This window comes from Purpureocillium lilacinum (genome assembly GCF_023168085.1).
Source record: "Purpureocillium lilacinum CBS 284.36 DNA, scaffold_4, whole genome shotgun sequence".
NCBI lineage: Eukaryota > Fungi > Ascomycota > Sordariomycetes > Hypocreales > Ophiocordycipitaceae > Purpureocillium > Purpureocillium lilacinum.
This window is the reverse complement of record NW_027072114.1, coordinates 2,360,531-2,385,765: the sequence shown is the minus strand read 5'-3', so window position 1 is coordinate 2,385,765 and position 25,235 is coordinate 2,360,531. Positions and strand designations below refer to the sequence as shown.

Below are 25,235 nucleotides of genomic sequence, written 5' to 3'. Positions count from 1 at the left end.
CAAACAGACGCGTTGGGTTGACAAACGGTCAGGCATGAATCCATGCCACACGGCGACCAACAAATACCACGAATGCCCCGTGCTCGTACGCATACACGGGGGATACATTAGTATGTGCAACTGGCGGCCAGACATAATATGGAATACTCCGCATCGGCTCCTCGTACGGCGATGGCATCTGTTCGAGCCGCAGGGTATGCATTTCGCAGTCAGACAGTCTAGGCCACAACCGACGCGCAGGGCAGTCTCAACGTCGGCTCAGCACACCATGCCTGGTTTCGGTGGGTTCGCTCGCGCACTCCAGCCGCTGCAGATGTGGCTGGTGCTGCTGGCTTGTGTGGCGCCGCGGCTTTGCGCCAGTAGCTTACCAATGCAAGTCGTTCTGCCCTCACCGCCCGCCAGCTCTGTCAGCCGCCACAATCCATTTGGCGGCTGGCAAATTACTGCCGGACAATAGCTACTCGCAAGGCGGTGGGCGGGCAATAACAAAGCTTAGCCATGCTGGCCAAGCATCCCCTGCCGCCACGGCGAGCTTACCTATCGCACCTAAAAATCCTCCCACCAGCTACGTCGCGTCAGGCCATCGTCGACCTTGCATCGCCCATTGTCATCCATCAAGGCATCACGGGAGCATCGCATCGTCTGTTCTGTCTTTAGCGAGCCCTGGATCTGCGTCTTTTCTGCATTTGCGCATTATCGCCTGTATCGCGATCGTTTCCATAATCGTGTCAGCGACCCATTTGAGCGCTATTCACCTCTCACGACCACATCGATTCGTCGCAACAAAATGCCGCCAAAGGCAAGAACCGCGGTTTCAAAGGCCGCTCCGTCTGAGAAGACGGCTGCTGCTGCGAAGCCCGCCAAGTCTCAGGCGAAGACCACCGCGGCCAAGCCGCTCACCAACGGCAACACATCCTCTAGAAAGCGCAAAGCGGAGGATGAGGCCTCGCCGCAGCCCGAGCTCGACGCCGTCGCGCCTCTGCCGAAGAAGACCAAGACCGAGGCAGCTGCTGCGAAAACCAAGGCGAAGAAGCTCTTTCCCGAAATCGGCAAGAAGATTAACGATGCGCCGACTCAAGTCCTCGATATCTACGTCTTTGGAGAAGGCACCTCCGGCGAGCTCGGCCTGGGCAGCAAGCGCGTAAATGGAAAGAAGCCTATCGATGTCAAGCGCCCGCGACTGAACGACAACCTATCTTCGGACTCCGTCGGCATCGTCCAGATTTCGTCTGGTGGCATGCACGCCGCCGCTCTCACTCGCGACAACAGAATCCTGACCTGGGGCGTCAACGACCAGGGCGCTCTGGGACGAGACACCACCTGGGAGGGTGGCCTTCGTGACCTGGAGAAGGAAGAGGACTCTGATGACGAAGACGAGGATGATACCGGCATCAACCCGAACGAGAGCACGCCGACGGCCGTCTCCAACGAGCATTTTGCGCCCGGAACCAAGTTTGTCCAGGTTGTTGCCAGCGACAGCGCCACCTTTGCCCTGACGGAAGACGGACGTGTCTACGGCTGGGGAACCTTCCGGTCGAGCGATGGCATCCTGGGCTTCACCGAGAAAATCAAAGTGCAGCAGACGCCCATGCTGCTCCCGACTTTGAAGAACATTAAGGGGCTCTCGGCCGGCTCAAACCACATCCTGGCCCTCGACCATAAGGGTAACGTTGTTGCCTGGGGCTGCGGCCAGCAGAACCAGCTTGGCAGACGCATCATCGAGCGCAACAAGCTGTCTTCGTTGATCCCTCAGGGTATCGGCCTGCCTCGTGGCAAGACAGTCAAAATTGCGTGTGGCGCCTATCATAGTTTCGCCCTTGATAAGAACGGCCACGTCTGGGGCTGGGGGCTTAACAACTTTGGAGAGCTCGGCCTGCAGTCCAACGCCGGAGAAGACGACGCTGTTGTCTTGAAGCCCGCCAAAATCTCGTACCTTGAGGACTACAACATTACCGACATCGACGGTGGCGTTCACCACTCTCTCGCATGCTCGGACAAGGGCGAGCTGCTTACGTGGGGCCGCGTTGACGGATACCAAGTCGGCTTTGAGTTTGACAAGCTCACAAAGGACGATGTCATCTACGATGAGCGAGACAGCCCTCGCATCTTGGTCAAGCCGGCCGTTGTTCCGGGTGGGTAGCAATTCCATGTGACAAACTGGATGTCACGCTAACCTCCTTTAGATGTTGCCAATATTACGTCTGTTGCTTCTGGCTCGGACAATAGCTTTGCAGTTACTGGCGACGGCAAGGTGTACTCTTGGGGCTTCTCCGCCAACTACCAGACCGGCCAGGGCACGATTGATGATATCAAGACGCCCACTTTGATCGATAACTCGGCTATTCGCGGCAAGAAGATCATCGGCGCTCATGCCGGCGGACAGTTCTCCATCCTTGCGGGCGTGGCCGACGCCGCTGCAAAGGTTAACGGCGTCAACGGCGCGTAAGGAACCGTGGTCGGGAACCTTCCTCTTTGCTTTGGACGGGGTGGTGTATGGCTCCATCACGAAACGGGAGACTGCAATAATCGGCTGGGGCTTGGGGGCAGTTTGGCCGTCACGGTGGCTTGAGGTGGGAGACGACGTCTCTTGTAACATTTTTGGGGGATGGCCATGTCACAAAAGACAATCACGGGCCTCGACGAAAGACTGAAACCGAAACGATGCATGCACGGACGGGGGAATTTCACGGTGCATCGGCGCATTTTGAGATTGTATTAGCTAGATGTCGCGTTGAATAATCGTGATATTTTCTTCTCTTCCCCATGCCAGTGGCCTCTGCCTGCTCGCCCTTGACAAAGTGCCATCTTTCATAGTAATCATACCTACGAAGTAGGCTGGCATGCCTCGAGGCTGGCATTGTACAGGTCGTCGTCACTCCACACGTTCGGAAACCCGACTTTTGTGGACGCCCTTGATCCTTTTGCTTCTTTTGTTGCCCTGTCCAGCCTGTATCTCGCACTGACCGCGCGCCGCCGCCAATGCCGCTATGCGTCCAAGTCCGCTGTCCGTCATGCTGTGTCCAGCCACGTCTATCCGCCCCTCTCAGCCGTTCACCTTGGCGGCGGCCACCTTGGCGAGCGACCCGCTCCCCCTGCTGCTGAAGATGCCCATGATTCCGAAGCCGACGTAGAAGAGGGCGAGCGGGTAGGCGACGAGGCCGCGCATGCCCTTCATGCGGCCGACGGCGCAGAACATGCCGCTGGCGCTGTAGGTGCACCACATGATGGCGGCGGTGGTGAGGACGATGCCGAGGGGCGTGTCCATGGGCATGACGATGCCGAAGAGGCTCGTGGCGACGAGGGGCAGGAGGCAGTAGCCGAGGACGGAGGCGGAGCGCGGGAACGTCAGCGTCGCGGAGAAGTGGCCGCCGGGCTGGTGCTGCGGCGCGTCGTGGTGCGCCTGCGACGACGGGTCGTTGTACTGCGGGTGGAAGGAGGACTGCGAGCCGGCGGCGCCGGGGTGCGGGTCCGAGGGCGACATGAGGGAGAGGATCATGTGCAGGGACGTGGAGCCCAGGAGGGCGAGGCCGTAGATGTAGCCGAAGTGCACCTTGCCCGAGAAGAGGAGGAAGAAGCCGAAGAGGAGGAAGAAGAGGATCGGACCGGCGAGGTCAGAGTCGTCCATGAGGTGCTGATCGATGTGCTTGAAGGGATTCAACACGGCGAGCGTCTGCGCAAATCAGTCAGTCAGTCAGTCGTTTCGACTCCATCCCACCCCCTTGTGCGGTCCCCCGCGAAGACACGAACCTTCATCTGGATATGGCCAAAGTTGACGCCCAGCTCCTCGAGCAGCGGCGGCTCGCCGTCGTACCCCTCCGTCGAGAAAGCCGCGAGCCACCCTGTGCGCAGGCCGCCCTGCTCGCCCATGCGCCCACTCACGCCCGCGCCGCCGCCCACGCCTCCAAAGCCCGGCGCGGACGTGAACCCGCCTACGCCAGCCCCATGCGCGCCGCCGCCCCCATACCCTCCGTACGACGCCTGCTGGGGCGTCGCGGCGCCGGACACGGCCGGAGAGTACGACGACGGGTAGAACTGCAAGTTCTGTGCGGCAGCCGGCCCGGCGCCGGCCCCCGCGCCGCCGCCGGGGTAGGCGTTGTTGGGTTGGCCGCCGTAGTAGCTGGACATTGTGGTGGGCGCGGCGCTCGCGGCCTCTGCGTATGCGTATGCGATGTGTCGGGGTGGGTAGGAGTGTCGAAGTCGGTGCCGGTGTCGGGGATGGTGCTGGTGGTACGCCGGCGGTGGGCGGAGGAGGTTCGTCGTGAGGATGCCGTTTGGCGACGTTGTAGAGCTGCAGTCTGTCGGTGGAGGACAGACCAGCAGCTTCGTGGAGCTTGTGGCCAATCTGGCCGCCGGGCCAGGGACGTACTGTGGCTGGAGGTTGTGGCGGTGCAGCGGCAGGAGAAATGTGGCTGGTGAGTCATCAAGCGCCCGCGCATTGTGCGTGCCCATTACCATGAACCAGTCCTGCTCGCTGGGGATTTCCCGAGGGCCGACTTCTACGAAATTTGGGTTCATTTCGACTTCAGGGTCGTTCTTCACTTTGAAACATGCAGGAAACTCAAGAAGTCTGAGTTTTCGAACCCTTGCGGCCATACGACGGTCGCTCAGTTATGCTGCGAGATCCCGCTTCCACTTGCGCACGGCGGGTTGCGTCACGTACAGAGTATCGTCAGCGGCATCATGCCAAAGGTCGGAGTCTGGGCATCTGCTCCAGAGACAAGTCGCTGCTTGTGCCGACTGAGCCGTTCCCAAGCAAACACTTCTTCGTTGCAGAACCGACCTGCATCGTATCGTTACTGCAAACACCAACCACCACTGTAGATCACTGCAAGCCCGACTGCATCACCAGCATCACCAACCTCCGACCTGCATGGAGCTTGCGCGGCTTGCGCATGCGTTTCTCCGAACACCATCCGCCCCGGATCTGTACAAGTGCCGCGCGGTCATTGGAATGCCGTGTGTGCAGTCGAAGGCGCTCAGCTCTCACTCCGGTACCTACCGCGGCCGCAAAGCACCGAAGCACCGAGTGCCAAGTGCAACGTCGCACAGAAACAGCTGAGCCACCGCGAGACGGAGAACTCTAATAAACGAACGGGCAGCACCAAAAATAGACTGCTGGCAGAGGACAGACCATCGGGCCGGCAATGGGATGGGTGGGTGTGCCAGTGAGCGCCGCCAGGGCATCGCGGATCTCAGTGCTTTGCGCCGCGAAGAGTTGCAGCAAGCCACCCTCCCAGCCACAGGCTGGTGGATCCATGGTGGATGGGTGGTGTGCTCCAGCTTGTCCGACGGCGAACCTTGAAGCCCTGACTCAGTGGTGGTTGGGCTGCCGGCTGCCTCTGGAAGGTGGCTGGGGCCTGGTGGGCTCAGTGGCAGCGGTCGGTGGGATGACGTTGCCACGGCGTGCGAGCGGGCCGCCCACCACCACCACACCCTTCTGGAGGGACAGGTGAGATCAGGGCCTTTGCAGGTGCTGGGCGTCTACCTAGGTGGCTACCGGATGCTGTGGCGCTCACCAAGTGTAGGCACAACGGCGACGGTCTCTGTTGCTGCCGCCACATCCGTTACAGTCTGTCACCGCGCTCGCGCTGCAAGATGTCAGCACGTTCCGAAGAAGCCAGTCAGTGGTTCGGGCATTCTGGCTGATTCCCTCGTACACGGCTGCGAAAAAGGATTCATAACGGGGATTGATACGAGCGATCTGCGACATCACAGCCATTGCTGACTCTTCTCTTCATCCAACAGCAATGGCAGGAGAAGAGGCAGCCAGTCGTCGACTGCTCACAGCTCGGTCTGCATGTTCTATTCTTGTACCGCTCGGAGCAGTGCATGCACCGCTGCACCTTGCGCAATTGCGTGTGTAACTCAAATGCACGAGTTGGCCGGAGGTACTGTACTCCGGACGAGGAAAACACAGCTCCAGGCAGGCAGGCGGCGGCCCAGCCGTTGGAGCCGCGCAGCTGACGCCAGCGTCTGCGGCGATAACGGCACCACAGCCCCCGGTGGCGAACGCCCAGCCAACGGCCCAGAAACTGCCGCTTTGGGGCGGCCCGCCCGCGCCTGGGGCCAAGCACACAAGGTGGTGGGAAGGTGACGTGTGTTTGGTGGTGGTTGCACCAGCCCGTACGGCAGGCTGTCGGGGTGGCAGCGGCTTTTTTTCTGTGAGGCGGCGGGCCGCGCAGCTCGCCTTTTTGGCAGATCGGGCTGTCCGGCATGGACGGCCTCTTGTATAAAGAGCATGCCCGTTGGGCCTGACTCGCCTTGTTCCATATCTCGTGCTCATACAATAAACTTTGTCGCCGTCAGGTCTCCTTCGCGGTAACAAACGCCAAGTCGCACACGCTCTCATACAGCGAACTCGTGTATATACACGCACGCAGCACCTCCGACTTACACGCATCACCACCAAAACACTTCCAGCACCAGCACCATGCGCGTCGCCACCATCTTGTCCGCCGCCGCCCTGGCTGCGCCCGCCCTCGCGCAAAACAGCTTCTCCGTCACCGAGGCCAACACCCGCACCAACTCCATCATCGTCAGCGAGGTGCCCTCGACGACCGTGACCGTCACCTCGGCGTCGACGTCGTCCGCGTCTGCTTCTTCGGCCCCCTCGTCGTCGTCGTTTTCGTCGTTCAGCGTGCCCGCCGGCAACTCGACCCGCTCGAGCTTCTTCCCCACGGGCACCGCCCCGACCTCCGCCTCGGGCGTGCCCACCGGGTCCGCCAACGCGACGACCCTCAGCACCGGCCGCACTGGCCTGCCCCCGCAGCCCACCACGGGCATCACCTCGGCGTCGCCCGTGCCCACGGCCGCGGGCGCCGCGCTCGGCGTGCAGAGCGTCTTCCTGGGCTTGGGAGCCGTCGTCGCCCTGGCAGCTGCCCAGCTGTAAACAGCGGAACGAACAAAAAAAAGTTACGACCTTTCATTCTACTTTGGGGCTTATACGGCGCAGCCGGGGCGGTAAACATGTTGCGAGCACACAATGCTAGCTTACATATTGAGGCGACAATCGCTTCACGGTTAATGGTTTGGAGTCACGCTTTATCGGGTTCGGCGAAGACCCCCTAATTCAGGATTCGGCGTCCACAACGGGCATATCAAGACACCATAGAATAATGATTCAAATTCACGGTACTTGCTTCTTGTAAAATGTGCATATCAAGTGATCTCTCATGAAGCCACTTTTGTAACAGGCCGCAACCATACCCGACGCCAAGGACATCGTGTCCAAACATCTACATACCACATATGGGTGATGCATCCCTCACTTCTTTGCACTGGGACGATTCATCGCCGCCCACGCAGACCGGCACGCAGCCTGGAACCGATCAAAGTCACGCGCCAAGTCTGGAAACGGCTCGACAATGGACAGAGCGTGCTGCCGCAACTCCTGGGCCTTGGCGCGACGCTCTTCCAACGACTCCCCAGCCGTATCAGGTGTTTGCTCGCCGCCGCCGCCGCCGGCCTTGACCCACAGCTCCGACATCTGGTTGATGGTGCTCTGCAAGTCGTCCCAGTCGCAGCGGCGGAGCGTGTGCTGCGAAGATGGGTCAGCCCCCGCCGGTCAGCCGTTTGGCGGGCGGAGGGTGGTAACCGCGGCCAGCGTCTGGCTACGTACCTTGGCTCGCTCGCCGTAGCGGACGAGGAAGAACATGGAGTCGTCCGCGTAGCCTGGCACGCCGAGCATGGCCTCGTTGAACTCGGCGGCGCGCTTGCTCCCGCTCTCGGGCTCCTGACTCATGGTGGCGAGGGGGTCGCACACGCGCCCGCGGGGGCCTTTGTAGTGCACTGCGTAATGTGGGAAGCTGTCGAGTGTGTGTCTGGCGCCGGCGAACGGCCGGTGAAGACGACGGCTTCGGCAGATCAATATGTCGTCGCCGGAGCGTGATTGTGATGGAGGTTGGAATGGGCTTGGCGGGGCAGCCTTTATCAAGGGTGCTGCCCTGCATTTTGAGCGTTGAAGCTCGGGCAGCTGAGAATGGCTAGCTTCCAGCGAGCGCGGCACCATCCACTGGGCCTACGCTCAACAGCCGGGCGTAGGGCTGCGCCACGTGGGAAATGGCTGCACAAGCCTCAAGGCACCCAGATTTCTTCAACGGTTTCTGGGACCACGTTGCGGCCACAGCGTCGGCACTTGCAAGCCATCATGATTGATCGTTGATCATTCGCTCAGTGAATTCATGTGCATCGTAACGGTAGCTAGATACTTGGCTGCACATTGGCCAGCCGGAGCCCTGGTCTCTACAACGCGCCCTAAGACATGGAGTGCCAGCTCGACGCCGGCGCTTCATGCACGAAGCAGCACTTCTACGGAAAGAACCTTTCCCAGCTCGTGAGCGCGTGCGCGCAAGCAGCACGGCCAATGCGCACTACTACGCCGCAGTCGAGGCCTTGCGCCCGGTTATGAAGCGGTAGCTCGTAATCAGTCGCAGGTCGCGGCTCCTGAACTCGCGCTTGACGCCCTCCATCAGGACCATGGCCTGGTCCGCCGAGTAGTTGAGCACGCGCGTGAAGAGCGCCGGCGTGTGCGAGTCGACCGACATTTGCATGTGGATGAGCTCGAAGCGGCCGAGCTCCTTGAGCGCGGGGTCCTTGGCCCACGGGCCGATGGGTATCTGCGCAATCGGTCTGTGAGCACTCTGCGCCATCATTGCCTCGATGGGGATAAAGCTTGCGATTTCCGGGGGCGTACGTACCCTGTGCACCACCTCGCGGACGTCCTCGAAGCCGGCGTCCTTCATCCACTGCTTGTGGTGCTGCGCCACGTTGATCTGCTTCCCGTACATCTTGCTGGCGGCGTCCAGCTTGTTCACCCACTCCATCGTCCACGGGGCGCGGTCGCAGCTGTCGTCGTCGCTAAAGATCCACGCGTCGTACTCCTGCATCTCCATCACGCCCCCCGGTTTCAGGTGCTGGAGCGCCTGCTTGTAGAAGCGGTCCCAGTCCGACGACGTGCCGCTCAGCGCGCGACCGTGGATGTAGTCGAACTTTTCCTCGTCGCGGTAGGTCCACTCGTCCTCGTAGTCGTCGACATGAAAACGGCAGTTGTTGGGCACCCATTCGGGCTGGATGGGCGACAGGTCCACGCCCGCGACCTCGGCCGAGGGGAATTCGTCCGCGATGTCAATTGCCCAGATGCCAGTCCCCGTGCCGAGGTCGAGGATGCGCAGGTTCGGCTTCGTTGACGGATCCGGCAGCGCCGCCGTGTAAAGGCGCCCGCCGAGCAGCAGGCGCCAGATGTGGTGCTGCAGATCGAGGCGCTCCTGCTCCTGGTCGTCGTTGGGGAGCACGTACTGGCCCTCGCGGTACGCATGGTAGCGGCGCCCGTTCTCGTACTGGTAATCGTAGATAGAGGACGTGACGGAGCCCGTGTACGCCGAGCCGCCGTCCGATCCGTAGGCCGAATCGCCGTCGCCATTGCCGCCATCGTCGTCGTACGCCTCGGTCTGCGTCCGCGCGCCGCCATCGCCCGCGTCAGCTACCTAGTCGCCGGCCGGTCTGGGGAGCCGGAGGAGGCACTCACGTCGACCTGCAGCGGCGCCGGCCGCTCGGCGTCTGCAACGGCTGCAGGGTTCAGCAGGTTGTCAATCGGGCATGCGGCCTCGTTGCTTTTGGCGGCCCCCAAGGGCGCCCCGCCGCCTTGATCCATTTCGATGCTTAGGGTCCCGGAGGCAGGCTGCGCGCGGCCTCATCTCACGGGGAGCTGGCCAGAACTCTCGACGATCCGCAGGGCAGAGCCACGCGAGTGATGTACTGCTGGAACTAAGCAAAGACCAGCAGACGATGACCTGACCGGGCTCTTGAGTGAAGTACGGCGCCGTTCACTGACTAATCACTGCTGTCGGTTCTAGGGGACCATGGGGCTCGAGTTTCCACGACTGGGAGCGTCGGTGTTGCGTGTCCTGCGTCAATTGAGTTTGTCACAGCCCCGCCTATTCGATCATTTGCCTAATATTGCCGCCCTGACAGGAGGGAGGACCTGGTGTGCGCCGACGCCCTCGGACCCTCGGACATTTCCTGTACGATAAGCCGCCAAACGGACGCCGTATTCCAAACCACCACGCCGCTGCCTCCTCCAATGCTTGGGTCCGCTAAGGGCGGCAACGGCGGGTCCGGAGTTCGTCTCACCGCCGGTTCGTACGACGAACAGGGATCACTATGCTCGCTTCTGGCGGCTGCCCATTGACATCACACCACCTCTAGCCGCAGGGGTTGATCAAGGTTGACAGTCGCATTGCGCTCCTTCAAGTAGTAGTTCGGAGGCCCGGAAGGAATATATTCGCGCCATTGTCCAGACGCCTCAGTGACACTGACATAGTCACCACATTACCCTCCAATGCTCGAGCAGCCGTTTCGCTGTAATGTCTGGCCGTCCGACATCCAGAGAGCACATCCAGAGCGGCATGGCAACCCCTCAAACGCTTGCCTGTCACCCCCACGATGTGCGACTAGCGTTAGAAGATCGCCGTTCATCCCGCGGAGCTGGCAGACCGAGCATCTGAGCTTGCCCATCCAGCTTGTCGAAGAATGCTGTCCGAAGAGGTTCAGACAAGTAGTCCAGCTTGTGACCGCAACGTTTCATCGTGACGTTTTCAATCGAGGGCTTGGTCGAGCAGCAAGATCCCCAGCAGTCACGAATGTCGTGTACGGCGGGCTCGGCGTCGCTGTGGCTGTAGGTGTCGTTGATGATTCGAACCATGGTGGGAATAGCCACCTCGTGAAACACTTCGTATTCGTAGAAGATGTCGGCCAACAGGATATAGTCGACAAAGAACCGTCGCGGGATGTAGTATATATCGCTCCAGCCGATGCACCAGTAGCCTTCTTGCACCTCGTACCCCGCGTCGAGTTCATCCACGATTCTGGTCGCGTTCAAAGCGGGAAGGTGGAATTGTTTGTCCAGTCCCCACCATTTCCTGGTCTTGGTGTTATTCATACAGCCGTAGACCGGATCGCTCGAGTTGAGGAACCAGATGTTGTTCCGATCCAGGTCGCCCCAGGCCAACGGGTCAATCCAGGCGTCGAAGTGAAAGTAAAGGAGACCGTCGATCAATGGCTGGGTAGACAATATCATCTTCATGCTCCGAGCGACCGCCGAGTATATCGTAAAGGTATTGGGTGCTTGGTCCGTTTCCCAGTCATGAAACTTGGCCGGACGCTCCTTGTCCAACTCGGGCATTGACACGTGGACCGCACGGAAGAAGGGCTCATACTTCTTGATGAGCGGTATTCGTTCGGGCAGACGGGTGTTCCAGCGGACCATTGCGAATGTGTTTTGAAACGGCGAAGTGATGACCTCGGCTGCGCGGGCAGTTGTGCCGCTCAGAAGGCCAGGCATCGTCTGCTCAGGAATTGCGAGGAATACTACGAGAATAACCGCGCCGAAGGTTAACATGCCGAGGCATGCGCCGGTGTATTTCTGCAACGAAGATGACGATGTAAGTAATCCTGCCGGGAAACCCAGGTCTCCTACACGGGCCGTTGGTGTTTTGAAACACTTACTTCAAAAATGCCCGATATCGCTGCAAATATACGATTGTTGCTCTGGGGCCCCCGGTCCGTAGTCTGGTTCTTCTTTTGCGGCGCTGGTCTGCTAATGTAGAGCCAAGATGCAAAAAAGGTAAGGCCAGCGCCAATTATGACGAGGTCGCCCAAGACAGTGCCAAACAATATAGGGGAGAGGTAAAGCAATATTCCGGTGGATACGGCGCTCGCAAAGCATTTGATGAGTGCATCGGCATCTAGATCTCTGGGCGTTAGCACTCTCATATCTAGCTCAAGAAGAGTCGGAGCTGAAGTTCGAGCTTACACTTGTACACAATGGTGATTGCCAACCCAATGAAGACATTGCTGAGAACTACCATAATTGCGCCTACACTGTCGTAGCCATGGAAGAAGCCAGGCTCGTTGGCATTGACACAGCGAAGGACGAGATGGCAGACCAAGTTGATGCTTGCCCCCGCCGCGTACAGAATCATGTTGTTGACATGCAAACTGCAGTCGTTGAGCTTGACGAGATACTGATTATACACACCCGCAGATGCGCTCAAGGCCAACTGTAAGACGAGGATAAGGTAGACGCCTACAGGGTACATGATAAGAGTCTTGCTGTCGCCCTTGTATTGGGTAAGAATCAAGCCACAAAGCTATCGAGCCAACAGGTTAGCGCAAATGTCCGGCCACGTCCAAGCTGCTGGTTCATGCAACGTACCTGGATAGCGATGGCAGTCCATTGGGCGTGCGAAATCGTGGTGCCAAGGCAGACGACCATGATGATGGCCGTCACGACCGTTCCACCACTTTTGGACAGCTGTATGGTGCCTGGATCGGCTATCTTGTAGCTGAGAAAAATCTATGTTCATTTCCGGTTAGCTTGTGACTCTGAAAGCCGAATTGGGAGATCTACCGAATTGTTGATCAGGGTGTAGCAGAGAGCGAGAATGATAATGCCCTCCGTTTTTTGTTGAGCCAAGTCCCCGCTGAACTCGTGCAAGAAGAATGACAAACGGGACTTGCTCGAGGGCACGATTTCACGTTGGTCCTTGGCGGGTACTGTATCAGAAGGGTCGCCATGATCAGTCGCCAGGATAGCTTGACTGCTGTCATCGATCGCATTTTCAGGCGCAGGAGCGCGATCGTCGCCGTCCAAACGGGAGTACTGTGGCCCAGCGCCTCCCTCCAACGACAATGATGAAGGCGGTGGCCATGAGTCGCTCCTTTGCTCCGACTCTCGCCAGAAGAAAAACGTGGACAAGAGCAATTTGAGAAACTCAGATATGACGATGGAGGCGGAAGGGGAGAAAGAATACGAGCCCGAGACTTGCGCGGCTTTCATAACAATCCCGATGCCGACCTGGATTGCTATCAGCCCGGCAGTGGCTGCCACGCCCTGAATTGGAATGCCGTGAACCCATATCAGGGACCACAGCCGAGTCGGCATGGCGGTTGCTGGAAACATGCTGCCACAATTGGAAGCATCTGGCGCCCGACAACGTCCAGATGGGTTGACCCTTGACTGGAAAGAAAAAAGAGTAGCCTTCGCCTTTATGCAAAGGTGTTTAATTTCAGACGTCGTCCCGAACCGGCTCCGATGAACTGCGCATTACGAGAAACTTTGTGGCCACAATACCAATCAACGCAAGGGAAGCCTGGCGACAAGGGGGCACAGCATTATCGTTCAGCCTCACCGTGGATGGTTTCCACCGGCAGCAAGCTTTCATACCCCATTACTTTCCGTGGGATGCCAGGATCGCTTTGACATTTTACGGTGGATTCCAGTGTCATGCATTTCGCCGCCCGACGGGTCTGTGACGCAGGTGCGCGGGTGCATTCTCATGCCTTCAGACCCACGCGCCCCAACCACGCGCGCCCGTTTGGGATGCCTTGCCTTATGCGGTCCGCTTTGTTGACAACTGGCGATGATGACTCCGAGGGAACGCTGCTAAAAATTGACTGCGGCTCCCTCCCTGATGTACAAGTGCCGTGTCAGCCGTATCATTTCGGCGCCTTGCCGAGCCACCCTTGAGCAGAGTGCTCGGCATCAATTTTAGGTTCGATCATGCCACGGGACTCTGGATGACATTTGATAGCTTGAAGCGCTCAGAGATGCTGAGCTGCCTGCATTTGGGATTCCAATCCCTCACTTTGTGGGCAGTGCAGATCCATGTCCACGAGGCAACATTAAACAGGGGCCCCTTCCGCTCTGTTATAAGTCGGATGTAGAAGTCCTTCCGCTGGAAAGGCTTGATTCCGCTCCGTCTGGTTCACTATCATCAGTGTAGTTCATCGCTTGTCGCAATGTCTACCCACGAGCCCCTGAACATTATCATCCCGATCGGCGGGGTCGGATCTCGCTTTGCGAAGCGAGGCTACCGCTACCCCAAGCCCCTCATCAACATTGTCGGCCGTCCGATGCTTCTGTGGCTCCTGGACTGCTTGACACTTCAGCCCGATGATGTCGTTTGGATCGCAGTAAGCGAAGAAGTGGACGAAGAGTTTCTCATTGGGCAGCTGGTTGCCAAACACCTCAAAGGCGTCGAGCACAATGTCTTGAGACTACGGCACCCGACCAAGGGTGCCAGTGAGACGGTAACACGACGCAGTGCCCCCCAGATCGTGAGCTCTACTAACACGTTCACGCTTGAAGCTCTATATTGTTTGCCAGAGTATGACACGGAAGTACCTCGATCGCAAAACTGTGTCCCTCGACTGCGACACCATCTACTGGAACGACATATTGGGCCAGGTTCGGAACATGCCTACGGGCCAGGGCGGCTGCTTCTACTTTCCCGACAATGGTGACAAGCCCATATACTCCTATATCAAAACGGAAAGCAGGTATGTTATTGCTTCCGTCTCAGCTAACAAGGCTTGATCTCAATGTTGATTCCCTGCAGTGGTGGATTGGACTCGATCGTCGACATCCAAGAGAAAAAGGCCATCTCCAACAAGGCCAACTCGGGCGCCTACGTTTTTCGAACCGCGCGAGAGCTCAGGTCATACGCCTCTGAAGTTCTAGATGTCAGGAGTATCAACTCTCAGGCTGTGGGAGAATACTTCACCTCACAACTCATCGCACACATGATTCAAGATGGTGTCCCATATGTTGGTTTGCCGATCCAAAAGCAGGACATGTCCTGCGTGGGAACACCCGGGCAGCTACAGGAATTTCTGCGCCACGTCAAGAGTGCTGAGTGCAAACATCCGCTGGCCTTGAAGAAGCGGCGCTTCTGTTTTGACTTGGACCTGACACTCGTCGGAGTACCTGCAGTAGCGGGGGACTATTCTACTTGCCCTCCGATCGACAAGAACATTCGCCTGGTGAAGCAGCTCTACAATGCTGGGCACTACATCATCATTGTATGCCAATCCACCCATTCTATACCACAGTTTGACAACGCTAATCGAAGTGATATCAAGCACACTGCACGTCGGATGCGCACACACCATGGTAATGTGGGCTCAGTCATTGCAGATGTCGGGCCCATTACATTTGCGCAACTGGCCGCGTACGACATCCCGTTCCATGAGGTGTACTTCGGCAAACCGTACGCCGATGTGTACATCGATGACTTGGCAGTCAACGCGAACCTCGACACGACACGAGAGATTGGCTGGCTGGACCAGCAGGGCGAGGCGGCCCCTGACCATCTTGAGACGACAGGGCAGATCGGTCATACGAATGGCCATGCCAACGGTCATACGAACGGGCATAAGAAAGCTGGGATGGTTGCTGCGCGCGACTTCAATACAATCCAGGTCATTGACGACAAGGTCATCAAGTCGAGCAAGTCGGAACAGATTCTGGGCGAAATCTGGTTCTACTTGCACATGCCGCCTGAGATCGCCAACATCTTCCCAACGATTCACAGCATGGACTTTTTTGCCGAGACTGGAACATTCACCATCACCATGGACAATTGCAGGGGCCGGACCTTCTCTCACATGCTCGTTGGCCGCTCCATTACCAAGGGCCGCTTTCTCTCCTTCCTGAGGGGACTTCATGCCATTCACACCGCCAAGCGGGTAGATAAGCCTGGCGCCGAAGCCCAGCCGTCACTTCAGGCGTTGCTTGAGCGCGATTCGCGACAACGGGGCGACCGACCCGTCGACATCTACGCCAATTATTGCGACAAGCTCTGCCGCCGGTACGAACGACATCGCGATTGCTACGACGCGCTCGGTCCGCTCGCTGGGTCGCTCTTCAATCGCATTCACGAGTTCTTGGACACGTACGAGGCAGAAGGAAAAGGCGTACATGCCGACGTTATCCACGGCGACCCGGTCTTCAGCAATGCCATCCTCTCCCCAGATGACAGTACTGTCACATTCATCGACGTTCGCGGCCAACTTGGCGATGCACTCACTACCGAAGGCGATATCCACTATGACCTCGCCAAAGTCTTACAGTCGTTGTGCGGCTACGACCACATCCTGTTCCAAAGCGACAATGGCCACGACTTGGCAGAGTACGCGAGCGGTGACAAGCCACTCCTGGATGAGGCAGACGACAGCCTCCTCAGCGAGCTAACGGAGTATTTCTTCGACTTCCTGAGGGATACGTACTCGATGCACCTGCACAGGAAGACGCTACTCCGCATCACGGCATCCCTCATCTTCAGTCTGATCCCTCTGCACAGACCAGAGCTCGGCGCAGTTTTCCTGCGGCTATGCAAGGAAACTATGGACAGGGCGAACCACATGGTCGGCCACATGCCCAATGGTTCTAATGGGTCAACGTAGTGGTTGTTGAGAACAAGGGAGATGAAGCCTCAGCTCGGTTTTGGGTCATGGAATACGAAAGGTGTGGCGGATGCCAAATGACGGCTGCGGCGCCGCCGGTCGAGAACGCGCTTCAATGTTTGCGGAATGTATGTCAATTTTCACGTCGATACATGGACGTGTAATAATAATCTCCAACATGTTCAACATGACCACGACGTCAAGCGTGAGCCTCGGGATGGTGCACTTGCGATTCACCATGCAATTATCACCACGAGCTTTTGCAGTCCTGGAACGAGAAATAAGCTCGCGAAACGATTCCTGGATTGAGCCACACGACGACAGCTTAACTTCGCCACGGGACATGGATTAAGACCACCGTATCTGGAACGCTGGCTGGGCTTCGTATTGCCATCAGTGCACAAATAGATGCGGCCGGATGTCGGCTGTCATGGAAGGTTATCCGATGGGGTCCAGCTGCCCAAGTATTCCGCGCCCTGGACTCGTTAACGGTATCCATCTTTACGCGAGACATTTTTGCCAACCCTGCTGGTTGGCTGTCTCAAGGGATACGATTGACTGGGGGTTCGGTTCGCCGAGCGTGGGGTATTCCGGTTCGGTAGGCTCAGGGAGGACAATGGGGATCAGAATGTCATTTGCGGACCACTCCCTTTTGCAAAGTACATCCAAACGTAGCTTGTTCCTCGCAGAAAGCAATCCTCGTCTGGAATCGGAGCCGAGCCTAGCCACATGGGAGAGGCAGCTGAGTGGAAGCGCAGTTGCCGACGGTGGGCTCAGCCCTCACCGTTTCTGTGTGGTCGTCCAGACTCCCAGCTGTGCAAAGGGGATTAGCCGTTGCTTTCGTCGGAATGCTGGAGCAATAGCTTCACTTGTCGCCGGACCAGCCCGTACACGTTGTGTCGACAGGCGGGTTGCCCTGCAGGAGCGGTGTGGGCGTTCGCGCCTCGCCACTCGCCAGCTCGTCCGCCAGTCTAGGCCCTGCATGGAGGATGTAGTATGAATGCATGCTCAATTAGGCTGTACACAAGCGTGGTGTGCACCAACGAATGCACCAAATACGGGTCGCATGGATACCTGAGCTCGTCCCTCATTCCGCGGCACCAGCAGTGGCACAACTGGTGATTGCACATCATGCGCTCTCAGTCACGATCGGGGAATCTGCCGTGCCTCGTTATCGAGAGTTCAACGGACACGGTTCGGAAGGTCGGAGGACCGGCTCCTCTCCACATGCAGCCGTTGGAGCCCGTTGGAGATGGTGGGCCGGCGGCATGGCACCAAAGCCCACAGAGTGGAGTATATCCGCGGCCCTGGTCGCTCTCGTTTCCAGGGCTTTGCGGAAATAAAGTGACTTGCGACAGTTGCCAAGGACATGCAAACGTGGTCCGGCCCGCCTTTGTAATCGAGTCGACCATCGGTCGGTTGCGGTGCCTCTCATGCGCCCGGCCACTGCCTTGCGTGGGGCTTTGGACGTCCAAGGTTCGCCGTCGCGACAATTCCCTCCTGAATCGTGTTCGTAGTAGAAAACTCAACACCCTCCGATATTATCAGCATGGCTGCCCCTGGCAAGAAAATCGCGTGCGTTGTGGGTGCTACCGGAAATCAAGGAGGTTCCGTCGCCCGCCGCTTCCTCGAGGCCGGCTTTCACGTCAAGGCCCTCACCCGCAACACCACCTCGGCGGCGGCCACCAAGCTCGCCGAGCAGGGCGCCGAGCTTGTCTCTGTCGATCTGGGAGATGTCGAGACGCTGAAGCCCGCATTCGCGGGAGCCAACGTCATCTTCAGCGTCACCAACTACTGGGAGCCCTTCTTCCGTCCCGATTGCCGCGCCGCCGCCGAACAGCAAGGCGTGTCCTGTCGCGAGTACGCCGGGGAGGTTGAGCGCCTGCAGGGCAGAAACATTTCGGATGCCGCCGCCTCGACTGTCGCGTCGCTCGACTCCAATGGCTTCCTGGCGTCGACCTTGAGCCACGCGGAGAGGTGCAGCGGCGGCAAGTTCAAGGACCTCTATCACTTTGACGCAAAGGCAGACATCTTTCCGACATATGTCCAGGAGAAGTATCCCGAGCTCGCAGCGAAGATGTCGTGCATCCAGACGGGCTTCTTTTACACGAGTTTCAACATCTTGCCAAACTCGTACTTTGGAAAGGTGCGCATCCCCTGACCCGGCTGCAGGACTGACTCTCTGTACCCCATTAGCACCATGTTGACCGCTCGAGATGCAGCAAGCCGACGGCAGCGTAGAGATGGCCTTCCCGACTTCGCCAAGCAAGGCCGTTCCGCATTTTGACCCTGTCGGCGACATGGGCAACTTTGCCTACGCCGTGTATCAAATGCCGGCAGGCAAGGCGTACATGGCCGCCGGAACGATCAGTACCTGGCCCGAGTTCCTCGCAGCCTGGAGCAAAGTCTCGGGCTATCCTGTGAAATACAGAGAGATCACGACGGATGAAATGGTCTCCGCGACTCCGGATAGGGAGTGTGGAATCGAGGTGGCGGCCATGTTTGCATACTCGTCCGACCCAGGTTACGACGGTGCCATGGACCTGCTCACGGCCCAAGACATACGCAAGGTGAGTGCCGTGACTGAAAGAACGCGATACTTGAGCTGACAGGAACAGGCTGGAATTGAGTGCCCGATGACGACCTGGCCAGAATGGGCGGCCAGACAAGACTGGAAGGCCATCATGGAGCGCTTGGGGTAGCTGACGAGGACCGTGCCAAGTACGCGCGCGAAATCCTGCGGGAGTTGGCATGTTGAGCGGACGTTTGGATAATCTAGAGACCAATATACGTGGAAATTAATGGGCTCGGATCTGTGAGACCTGTGAAAGATGGCGTGGAAGTGCGAGGTGCGAGTGCGACACCGCACGGACCGATTTGGATTCGGTCCCAGGCTGTCGGTATCGTGCAGCAGGCCGCGCCCAGAGTGTCGGGTGCCCTGTGCGTGCCCTGTGGAGGCGCTGGACCCCAAGCGTGTCAGCGACTCCGCGATTGCGCAGCGCTCCAGGCTGTGAAACCCCTCCACTCCTGCCTGCAAATCCCATCTCGGCTGACTCAGCGGTCGCACGACCCACCTCAGATTTTCCTCGTCATCCCGACGGAAATGTTTTGGACGCACTCTACGCGTGCTCGTTCCAACCTCACCCCAAGACTCCAGCTCCGAGGAGGCTTTCCTGTCTAACGCCTCAACCCATCGGTGAGAGCGCGCGCGCAAGAGACACTTAGCTTGCCGGCCGCGATAGGATCGCCATGTCTCGCCACGATCCGCCAGGATGGCGTGGTGACCGGGGTGGCGGCGACTCTTACCGCCCAGGGCAGAATCAGTCCTCCCAGAACAGGTGGCGGCCAGGTGACAGCCGTCCGCACCGTAACGAGGGCTACGACTCCTACCGTGGCTCGGACCGTTCTGGCCGCGACTCCAACCGCGCGCCACCTCACACCGACATGTACCGACCCCAGGTTCCGCAAGGCGACTTCACCTTCCGAGCACCACAGCCGTCGGGCTCTGAGCCTATTCGCTTTACGGCCATCAACGAACCTCGCGAGAACGGACCGCGCGAGAGAAGATCCGGTGGCAGACGTGGAGACCGCCGTGGGGGACCGCCACGCAGACCTGGCCGTACGCCGTGGAGGCCACCGCACCCTGCAGAGCGCGCACTGGTGTCCGGCACCGCCATCGAGGGCCCTGGCGAGCGCGTTAATGACCCGGACGCCGCGGCCAAGTTCCGCAACCTGGACGAGCTATCAGATGACGACGAAGTTGCTATGGACATTTCAGATCAAGAGCCCGAGTCTGAAGACGAGAACCCGAAGAAGCGAATCCGGACGGACAAAGCTAGCGAATCGGACAACGCCACCCCCAAGTGGTCCAATCCTGACCCCTACACTGCATTACCTTGCCCAGACGAAACCACGCGCAAGAAGAGGGACATGGTAAAGCTCATCCGCAAGGCCCGTGTGGAGGAGACCAAGCCCAACACCGAATCGCCACCCGAAGCTGAGGACTTTATCGCCATCGGCATGAGCAGCGACGAAGGCGATAACGAGGGCGATGATGAACACGCCGCGCCAGCTATTGACCTCCAGTTGCCCAGACGGCCGCCCACGGGTCCTCGTGCCGACCGCTTGGAGGTCACCTCGGCAAGAGCGACCAGTGGCGGGGCAACACTGCAGAACGGCAACCCTGCCCAGTTCACCACCGCCTCCAGCGTTATGCCGGATCGCTCTGGACCCCTTGGCTCTCGCAAGCGCACGGCTGACGACGTGATCAAACCGCCCGACTACGGCCAGCTCAAAAAGGGTAACATGCGCCCTTCCAAAGGAATGCTGGTGCCAAACTGGCAGCCCAAGAAGAATGAGGAGCCATGCCCGTGGGCTGTGATGGATTATTCTGGCGAGAAGAATATTGGCATCCAGTGAGTAAAACATTCCTCCGATTTTATGAAACGAAAAACAGAGAAATGAAAAATCCTGTTTCTAACCCGTTGCAGGTTGCACAAGGAGATCATCGACTTCTACGAATACGTTCGTCCTCGCGACTTCGAGCAGCGCATCCGCACTCGGCTCGTTGAGAACCTCCAGCGGGCCATGAGGCGCGATGCCCGTAACTTTGCGTCCGCCGAGGTGCGTCCGTTTGGATCCTTCATGTCCGGCCTTTACCTCCCAACGGCGGACATGGACCTCGTTGTCTGTTCCGCAAGCTTCATGAGGGGTGGTCCGCCCACGTACCTCAGTGCCAAGAGCTGGCTGTATAAGTTCCAGAAGTTTCTTGTTTCTCAAGACGTGGCCGACGGAGATTCCATTGAGGTCATTGCTCACGCGCGCATTCCGCTGGTCAAGTTCGTGGACAAGGCCACGGGCCTCAAAGTGGACGTGTCGTTTGAGAACCTGGGCGGCGTGCGAGCTGTCGACACCTTCCTCAAGTGGAAGGCAGATTATCCTGCAATGCCGATTCTCGTTACGGTTGTGAAGCATTTCTTGCTCATGCGTGGCCTCAATGAGCCCGTCAACGGCGGCATCGGCGGCTTCTCGGTTATATGCCTGGTCGTGAGCATGCTGCAGATGAACCCAGAGGTGCAGAGTCGCACCATCAAGCCGGAGCATCACCTTGGCGACTTTCTGTTGGACTTTCTGGACCTCTACGGCCGCCACTTTGAGCATGAGGCGAACGCCATCTCCCTTACGAGTCCGGTTGGATACGTCAGCAAGGTGAGTCGGTCCCGCGATTCCGTGTGCGGTCTCTCCATGTGCTGACAGATTACGCAGAACAAAGTCAAAACGCTGACCTACCGAAACCGTGACCGCCTCTCCATCATCGATCCAAACAATCCCTCAAATGACATCTCGGGTGGCTCATCCAACACGCCAGCGATTCTGGCGCGTTTTCATGATGCCTACTTGACCCTTACGAATCGTATGGACGAGTTGCGACGCCACCCAGAGTCGACCAAGGGCGGCATCCTTGACGTCATTCTCAGAGGAGACTACTCTTCGTTTCGAATGCAGCGAGCATACCTCAAGCTCGTTCACGAGAAGACCATCGGACCTTGTCCCGACTCGGACTGAGCGAGTCGTCACCACGTCCCACTTGACTACAGCATTGCATTGGCATGGCGTTTCGTGTTTCGAGATACCACACGGCGTTGCGATAGAGCTGCATACCAGCCACCGACGGATTAGATGGACCAGGCGAATGGATTTGAACATGTAGCATAACGACGGCTGACCGCCTTGACGGCCGCGATGGCAAAGGCGTCTGACCTCCCTCCCGTCTCCAGCCGTCTCTGAGGAACTGGCCGCGCGGCCGCGCCAAATAATTCGATTCATTTTGTTCTCCCTGGTGGCGTGACCGCTAACCGTTGCAGTGACATGGCGCTCGACGGGCGCGCAAGCACCCGGGAAGCCTCTGCTGACTGTGTACAGTGAGTCAACGCCCGCTCTGTGGACGAGGGTGACTTTACATCTTCTATCTTGCGGGATGAGTCAAGCAGCCGAGCTAGTCTCGGCCGCTGGACACTCGACCGGTGGCTTCGGTCATCATTTTTCCTCACTGCACTCCTCGCTGGACGGGGATGTGGAGAGGACGCGCAGCTAGAGCATGGCGAAAGCGAAGTTGCTTCATACGACCATTGTTATTGGGCCGGCTACCGATCCGTGGTGGCTTTCCGGTGACGCGGGTGACGGCCATTCGATGCTGGGGTAAAGTCTATTGATACCGCGCACGACGGCTTTGCGCGATCCGATCCGAAGCCACAAAGCTAAACAAACACGCGCCGGGTTGAAGAAAGCGCCGTCCCGCACCCCTGGACTCGATGCGGTATGCGGCAAGGTTACAGGAGCTTCGAACTGCGACTGAGCCATGTATAGAGTTACGAACGTGTATGTCGTCTGCTCCATTGCAGCTTTAGGCAAGTGTCTGGCCCGCCCACCGCCGCTGGATATGGTGCGAGAGCCCAATGGAGATGGCTAACATACGGCTCCCCTTGCCGGGGAGCCTCTCAGGAGGTGCCCTCTTCGGGTTTGACATTTCGTCCATGTCAGGTGTGCTGGGCACACAGGCATACAAGCGCTTCTTTGGATACCCGACGTCCTACACTCAGGGGGCCATCACGGCATCGATGCCGGCGGGTTCTCTGGTTGGGGCGCTGGCATCGTCGATAACGGCCGACCGGCTGTCGAGAAAGGCGGCGCTACAGGTGAGCTGCGTGTTCTGGATCGTGGGCAGCGTGGTGCAGTGTGCTGCGATGGGGGTGGTGATGCTGTGCGTTGGGAGAGCGATCGCAGGAGTGTGCGTTGGGGTCACAAGCTCGATAGTGCCCGTGTATCAGTCTGAAGTTGCGCCCAAAGAAATAAGGGGGCGGGTGGTGAGGTGAGTAGATCGTCCGCTTGGTGCTTCCATGCGATTCCTATCGAGGAGGAGGGCTGCGGAGAGGGTCAGAGGACGCCCAAATACCGAGAGCGGGCAGCAGACGGCATGGCAACTGACAAGAGTCAAGCCTACAGCAGTGGGCCATCACATGGGGCATCCTGATACAGTTCTTCATCCAGTACGGCGTCGCCGAGAGCGTTTCGGGCGGGCCCCGCGACCCGGCGCAGTCCACAGCGGCGTTCCGTATACCGTGGGCGGTGCAGATGGTGCCGGCGGTGGTACTCCTCGTGAGCCTCTACTTTTGCCCGCACTCGCCGCGGTGGCTGGCGACGCGGGACCGTTGGCGCGAGGCGCTCCTGACGCTGGCGGCGCTGCACGAGGGCACGTACGGGCGGACCAGCGAGGGCATGACCATCCACGACCCGCGCGTGAGGGCGCAGTACCGCGAGATAGAAGACGCGCTGCGCTTCGAGCGCGAGCAGGCGGACGGGAGCTTCGCGGCGCTGATCAAGGGGCGGATGGTGCGGCGCGTGGTGCTGGGCATGAGCATTCAGGCATGGAGCCAGCTGTGTGGGATGAATATCATGATGTGTTGGTCGACCCCTTGACTTCCATCCTCTCGCTGCGCGTTTCTTCGGACGCGTTGTGCTAATGATGGGCTTCGGTGGCCGCGTGACAGATTATATAGTGTACGTGATGGAGGCCGCTGAGATTGGGTCCCCCCTCCTAACCGCGTCGATTCAGTACGTCATAAACGTCGTTCTGACACTGCCGGCTATTCTGTTCCTCGACAAATGGGGCCGACGGCCGTCGCTCGTCATCGGCTCGTTTCTCATGATGGCCTACCTCTTCATATCGGGTACGCCCCCCTTGCCCCTTTCCCACCTTACACACCCCGTGAAAGACGTGGCTCAACTTGAATCTGCGCATCCAGGCGCGCTGCAGCACCATTACGGCCGTCCCAACACAGCGGCCACGGCCACGCAGGACAACAAGGACATCAGCTGGGTGGTGGTGGGCCACCGCGGGGCGTCGTGGGGCATCGTCGTGTGCTCGTACCTGTTCGTGGCGACGTTCGCGACGACATGGGGGCCGACGTCGTGGACGTACCCGGCGGAGATATTCCCGTCGCGGATCCGCGCCAGGGCCGTGAGCGTGTGCACGGCCGCAAACTGGCTGTTCAACATGGTGCTCGCGTTTGCGGTGCCGCCGCTGTGTGAGTGAAAACAGTAGACACTGGGTAGGAGGCTGGTCCGTCTTGCGCAAGCTGACTCGCAGTTTCTCACCAGTGTGGCACGTCAAGTGAGAAGTGTAGTCTCACGCCATGAGTACAGTCAAGCGCTGACATGAGACCGACAGTTACAAGACATATTATATATTCGGCTCCTGTAAGTATTCTGTTCTACCAACACTTTTCAGTACCACTGCCGTGCAAAGATGTGGTTGTTTGACCGAGATCGGCAGTCAACGCAGCCGCGTTCTTACACATGCTCCTCATGGCGCATGAGACCAAGGGCTACACGCTCGAGCAAATGGACGACGTGTTCGACCGGGGCGGACACGCGTGGGAGAGGAAGAAAAAGTCCGTGAGCCGGGTCGAAGCCATGGAGTCGCAGGTGGAGGCTTCGGACGTGCCACCGGAGAGGCGCGATACTCGCGATAAGTCGGGTCTACCCTGCACGACGCTCGCGGCGGAGGTGACAACGCGTGAGGCCTCGGGTTGAGCGCATAAAAGGAGATGCTGGTCGTACAGTCTGCGAGGGATCCGTCAAGACGGGTTGACCGCAGATTGCACAACCGCAGCCGCAGAAGTGTGACCTGATAGCCCGCTATTCATTCAACATTTGGGCTTGTAAACGCCACGGCTGCCGTTGCAGTGCTGCGAAGACGTGAGTCCGAGCACTAGGCCTTCTGCCACTAGCTTGCGCGTGTAAGTGACCAACTCCATCCATGGAGTGATAAGGGAAGTGAGCTGTCGCGTATAAGCGGCCAACTCCATCCAGGGAGCAATTAGACAAGTGAGCTTGCCCCGACGTGTCCGCTGAGGAATCGACCGTGCCGTTACCCACAGGGCCCCTTACAACTCTACAATCTTGGACGTGGTATCTCATTGTGGATGACCGGC

The 25,235-nt window shown here is 58.7% G+C and overlaps 10 protein-coding genes across 10 annotated transcripts; 6 read left to right on the top strand and 4 right to left on the bottom strand.

Moving 5' to 3' along the window:
* Positions 1 to 787: 787 nt before the first annotated feature.
* On the top strand, positions 788 to 2,446 carry PLICBS_005902 (uncharacterized protein; the record flags this gene model as incomplete). The annotated part of the gene is made up of 2 exons (XM_018319630.2): positions 788 to 2,132; positions 2,184 to 2,446. The coding sequence occupies 2 exons, from the start codon at positions 788 to 790 to the stop codon at positions 2,444 to 2,446; spliced, it is 1,608 nt and encodes a 535-aa protein (XP_018182104.2).
* Positions 2,447 to 3,043: 597 nt separating this feature from the next.
* On the bottom strand, positions 3,044 to 4,125 carry PLICBS_005901 (uncharacterized protein; the record flags this gene model as incomplete). Its single annotated transcript, XM_018319629.2, has 2 exons — positions 3,044 to 3,670; positions 3,748 to 4,125. The coding sequence occupies 2 exons, from the start codon at positions 4,123 to 4,125 to the stop codon at positions 3,044 to 3,046; spliced, it is 1,005 nt and encodes a 334-aa protein (XP_018182103.2).
* A 2,305-nt stretch (positions 4,126 to 6,430) lies between these two features.
* On the top strand, positions 6,431 to 6,889 carry PLICBS_005900 (uncharacterized protein; the record flags this gene model as incomplete). The annotated part of the gene is made up of 1 exon (XM_018319627.2): positions 6,431 to 6,889. The coding sequence occupies one exon, from the start codon at positions 6,431 to 6,433 to the stop codon at positions 6,887 to 6,889; it is 459 nt and encodes a 152-aa protein (XP_018182101.1).
* Positions 6,890 to 7,264: 375 nt separating this feature from the next.
* On the bottom strand, positions 7,265 to 7,741 carry PLICBS_005899 (uncharacterized protein; the record flags this gene model as incomplete). The annotated part of the gene is made up of 2 exons (XM_018319626.1): positions 7,265 to 7,537; positions 7,619 to 7,741. The coding sequence occupies 2 exons, from the start codon at positions 7,739 to 7,741 to the stop codon at positions 7,265 to 7,267; spliced, it is 396 nt and encodes a 131-aa protein (XP_018182100.1).
* A 631-nt stretch (positions 7,742 to 8,372) lies between these two features.
* On the bottom strand, positions 8,373 to 9,649 carry PLICBS_005898 (uncharacterized protein; the record flags this gene model as incomplete). The annotated part of the gene is made up of 3 exons (XM_018319625.1): positions 8,373 to 8,615; positions 8,697 to 9,446; positions 9,524 to 9,649. 3 exons carry the CDS (start codon positions 9,647 to 9,649, stop codon positions 8,373 to 8,375), a joined length of 1,119 nt encoding a protein of 372 aa, XP_018182099.1.
* Positions 9,650 to 10,429: 780 nt separating this feature from the next.
* On the bottom strand, positions 10,430 to 12,271 carry PLICBS_005897 (uncharacterized protein; the record flags this gene model as incomplete). The annotated part of the gene is made up of 4 exons (XM_065600818.1): positions 10,430 to 11,419; positions 11,503 to 11,741; positions 11,810 to 12,146; positions 12,212 to 12,271. 4 exons carry the CDS (start codon positions 12,269 to 12,271, stop codon positions 10,430 to 10,432), a joined length of 1,626 nt encoding a protein of 541 aa, XP_065456890.1.
* A 1,526-nt stretch (positions 12,272 to 13,797) lies between these two features.
* Positions 13,798 to 16,242, top strand: PLICBS_005896 (uncharacterized protein; the record flags this gene model as incomplete). Its single annotated transcript, XM_065600817.1, has 3 exons — positions 13,798 to 14,088; positions 14,165 to 14,337; positions 14,397 to 16,242. 3 exons carry the CDS (start codon positions 13,798 to 13,800, stop codon positions 16,240 to 16,242), a joined length of 2,310 nt encoding a protein of 769 aa, XP_065456889.1.
* A 1,549-nt stretch (positions 16,243 to 17,791) lies between these two features.
* PLICBS_005895 (uncharacterized protein) lies at positions 17,792 to 18,944 on the top strand (the record flags this gene model as incomplete). Its single annotated transcript, XM_018319622.1, has 3 exons — positions 17,792 to 18,388; positions 18,465 to 18,812; positions 18,861 to 18,944. 3 exons carry the CDS (start codon positions 17,792 to 17,794, stop codon positions 18,942 to 18,944), a joined length of 1,029 nt encoding a protein of 342 aa, XP_018182096.1.
* A 547-nt stretch (positions 18,945 to 19,491) lies between these two features.
* Positions 19,492 to 21,807, top strand: PLICBS_005894 (uncharacterized protein; the record flags this gene model as incomplete). The annotated part of the gene is made up of 3 exons (XM_018319621.1): positions 19,492 to 20,657; positions 20,733 to 21,450; positions 21,508 to 21,807. The coding sequence occupies 3 exons, from the start codon at positions 19,492 to 19,494 to the stop codon at positions 21,805 to 21,807; spliced, it is 2,184 nt and encodes a 727-aa protein (XP_018182095.1).
* A 1,190-nt stretch (positions 21,808 to 22,997) lies between these two features.
* On the top strand, positions 22,998 to 24,834 carry PLICBS_005893 (uncharacterized protein; the record flags this gene model as incomplete). The annotated part of the gene is made up of 7 exons (XM_065600816.1): positions 22,998 to 23,002; positions 23,238 to 23,680; positions 23,799 to 23,969; positions 24,015 to 24,326; positions 24,400 to 24,412; positions 24,470 to 24,498; positions 24,575 to 24,834. The coding sequence occupies 7 exons, from the start codon at positions 22,998 to 23,000 to the stop codon at positions 24,832 to 24,834; spliced, it is 1,233 nt and encodes a 410-aa protein (XP_065456888.1).
* Between the last annotated feature and the right edge of the window lie 401 nt (positions 24,835 to 25,235).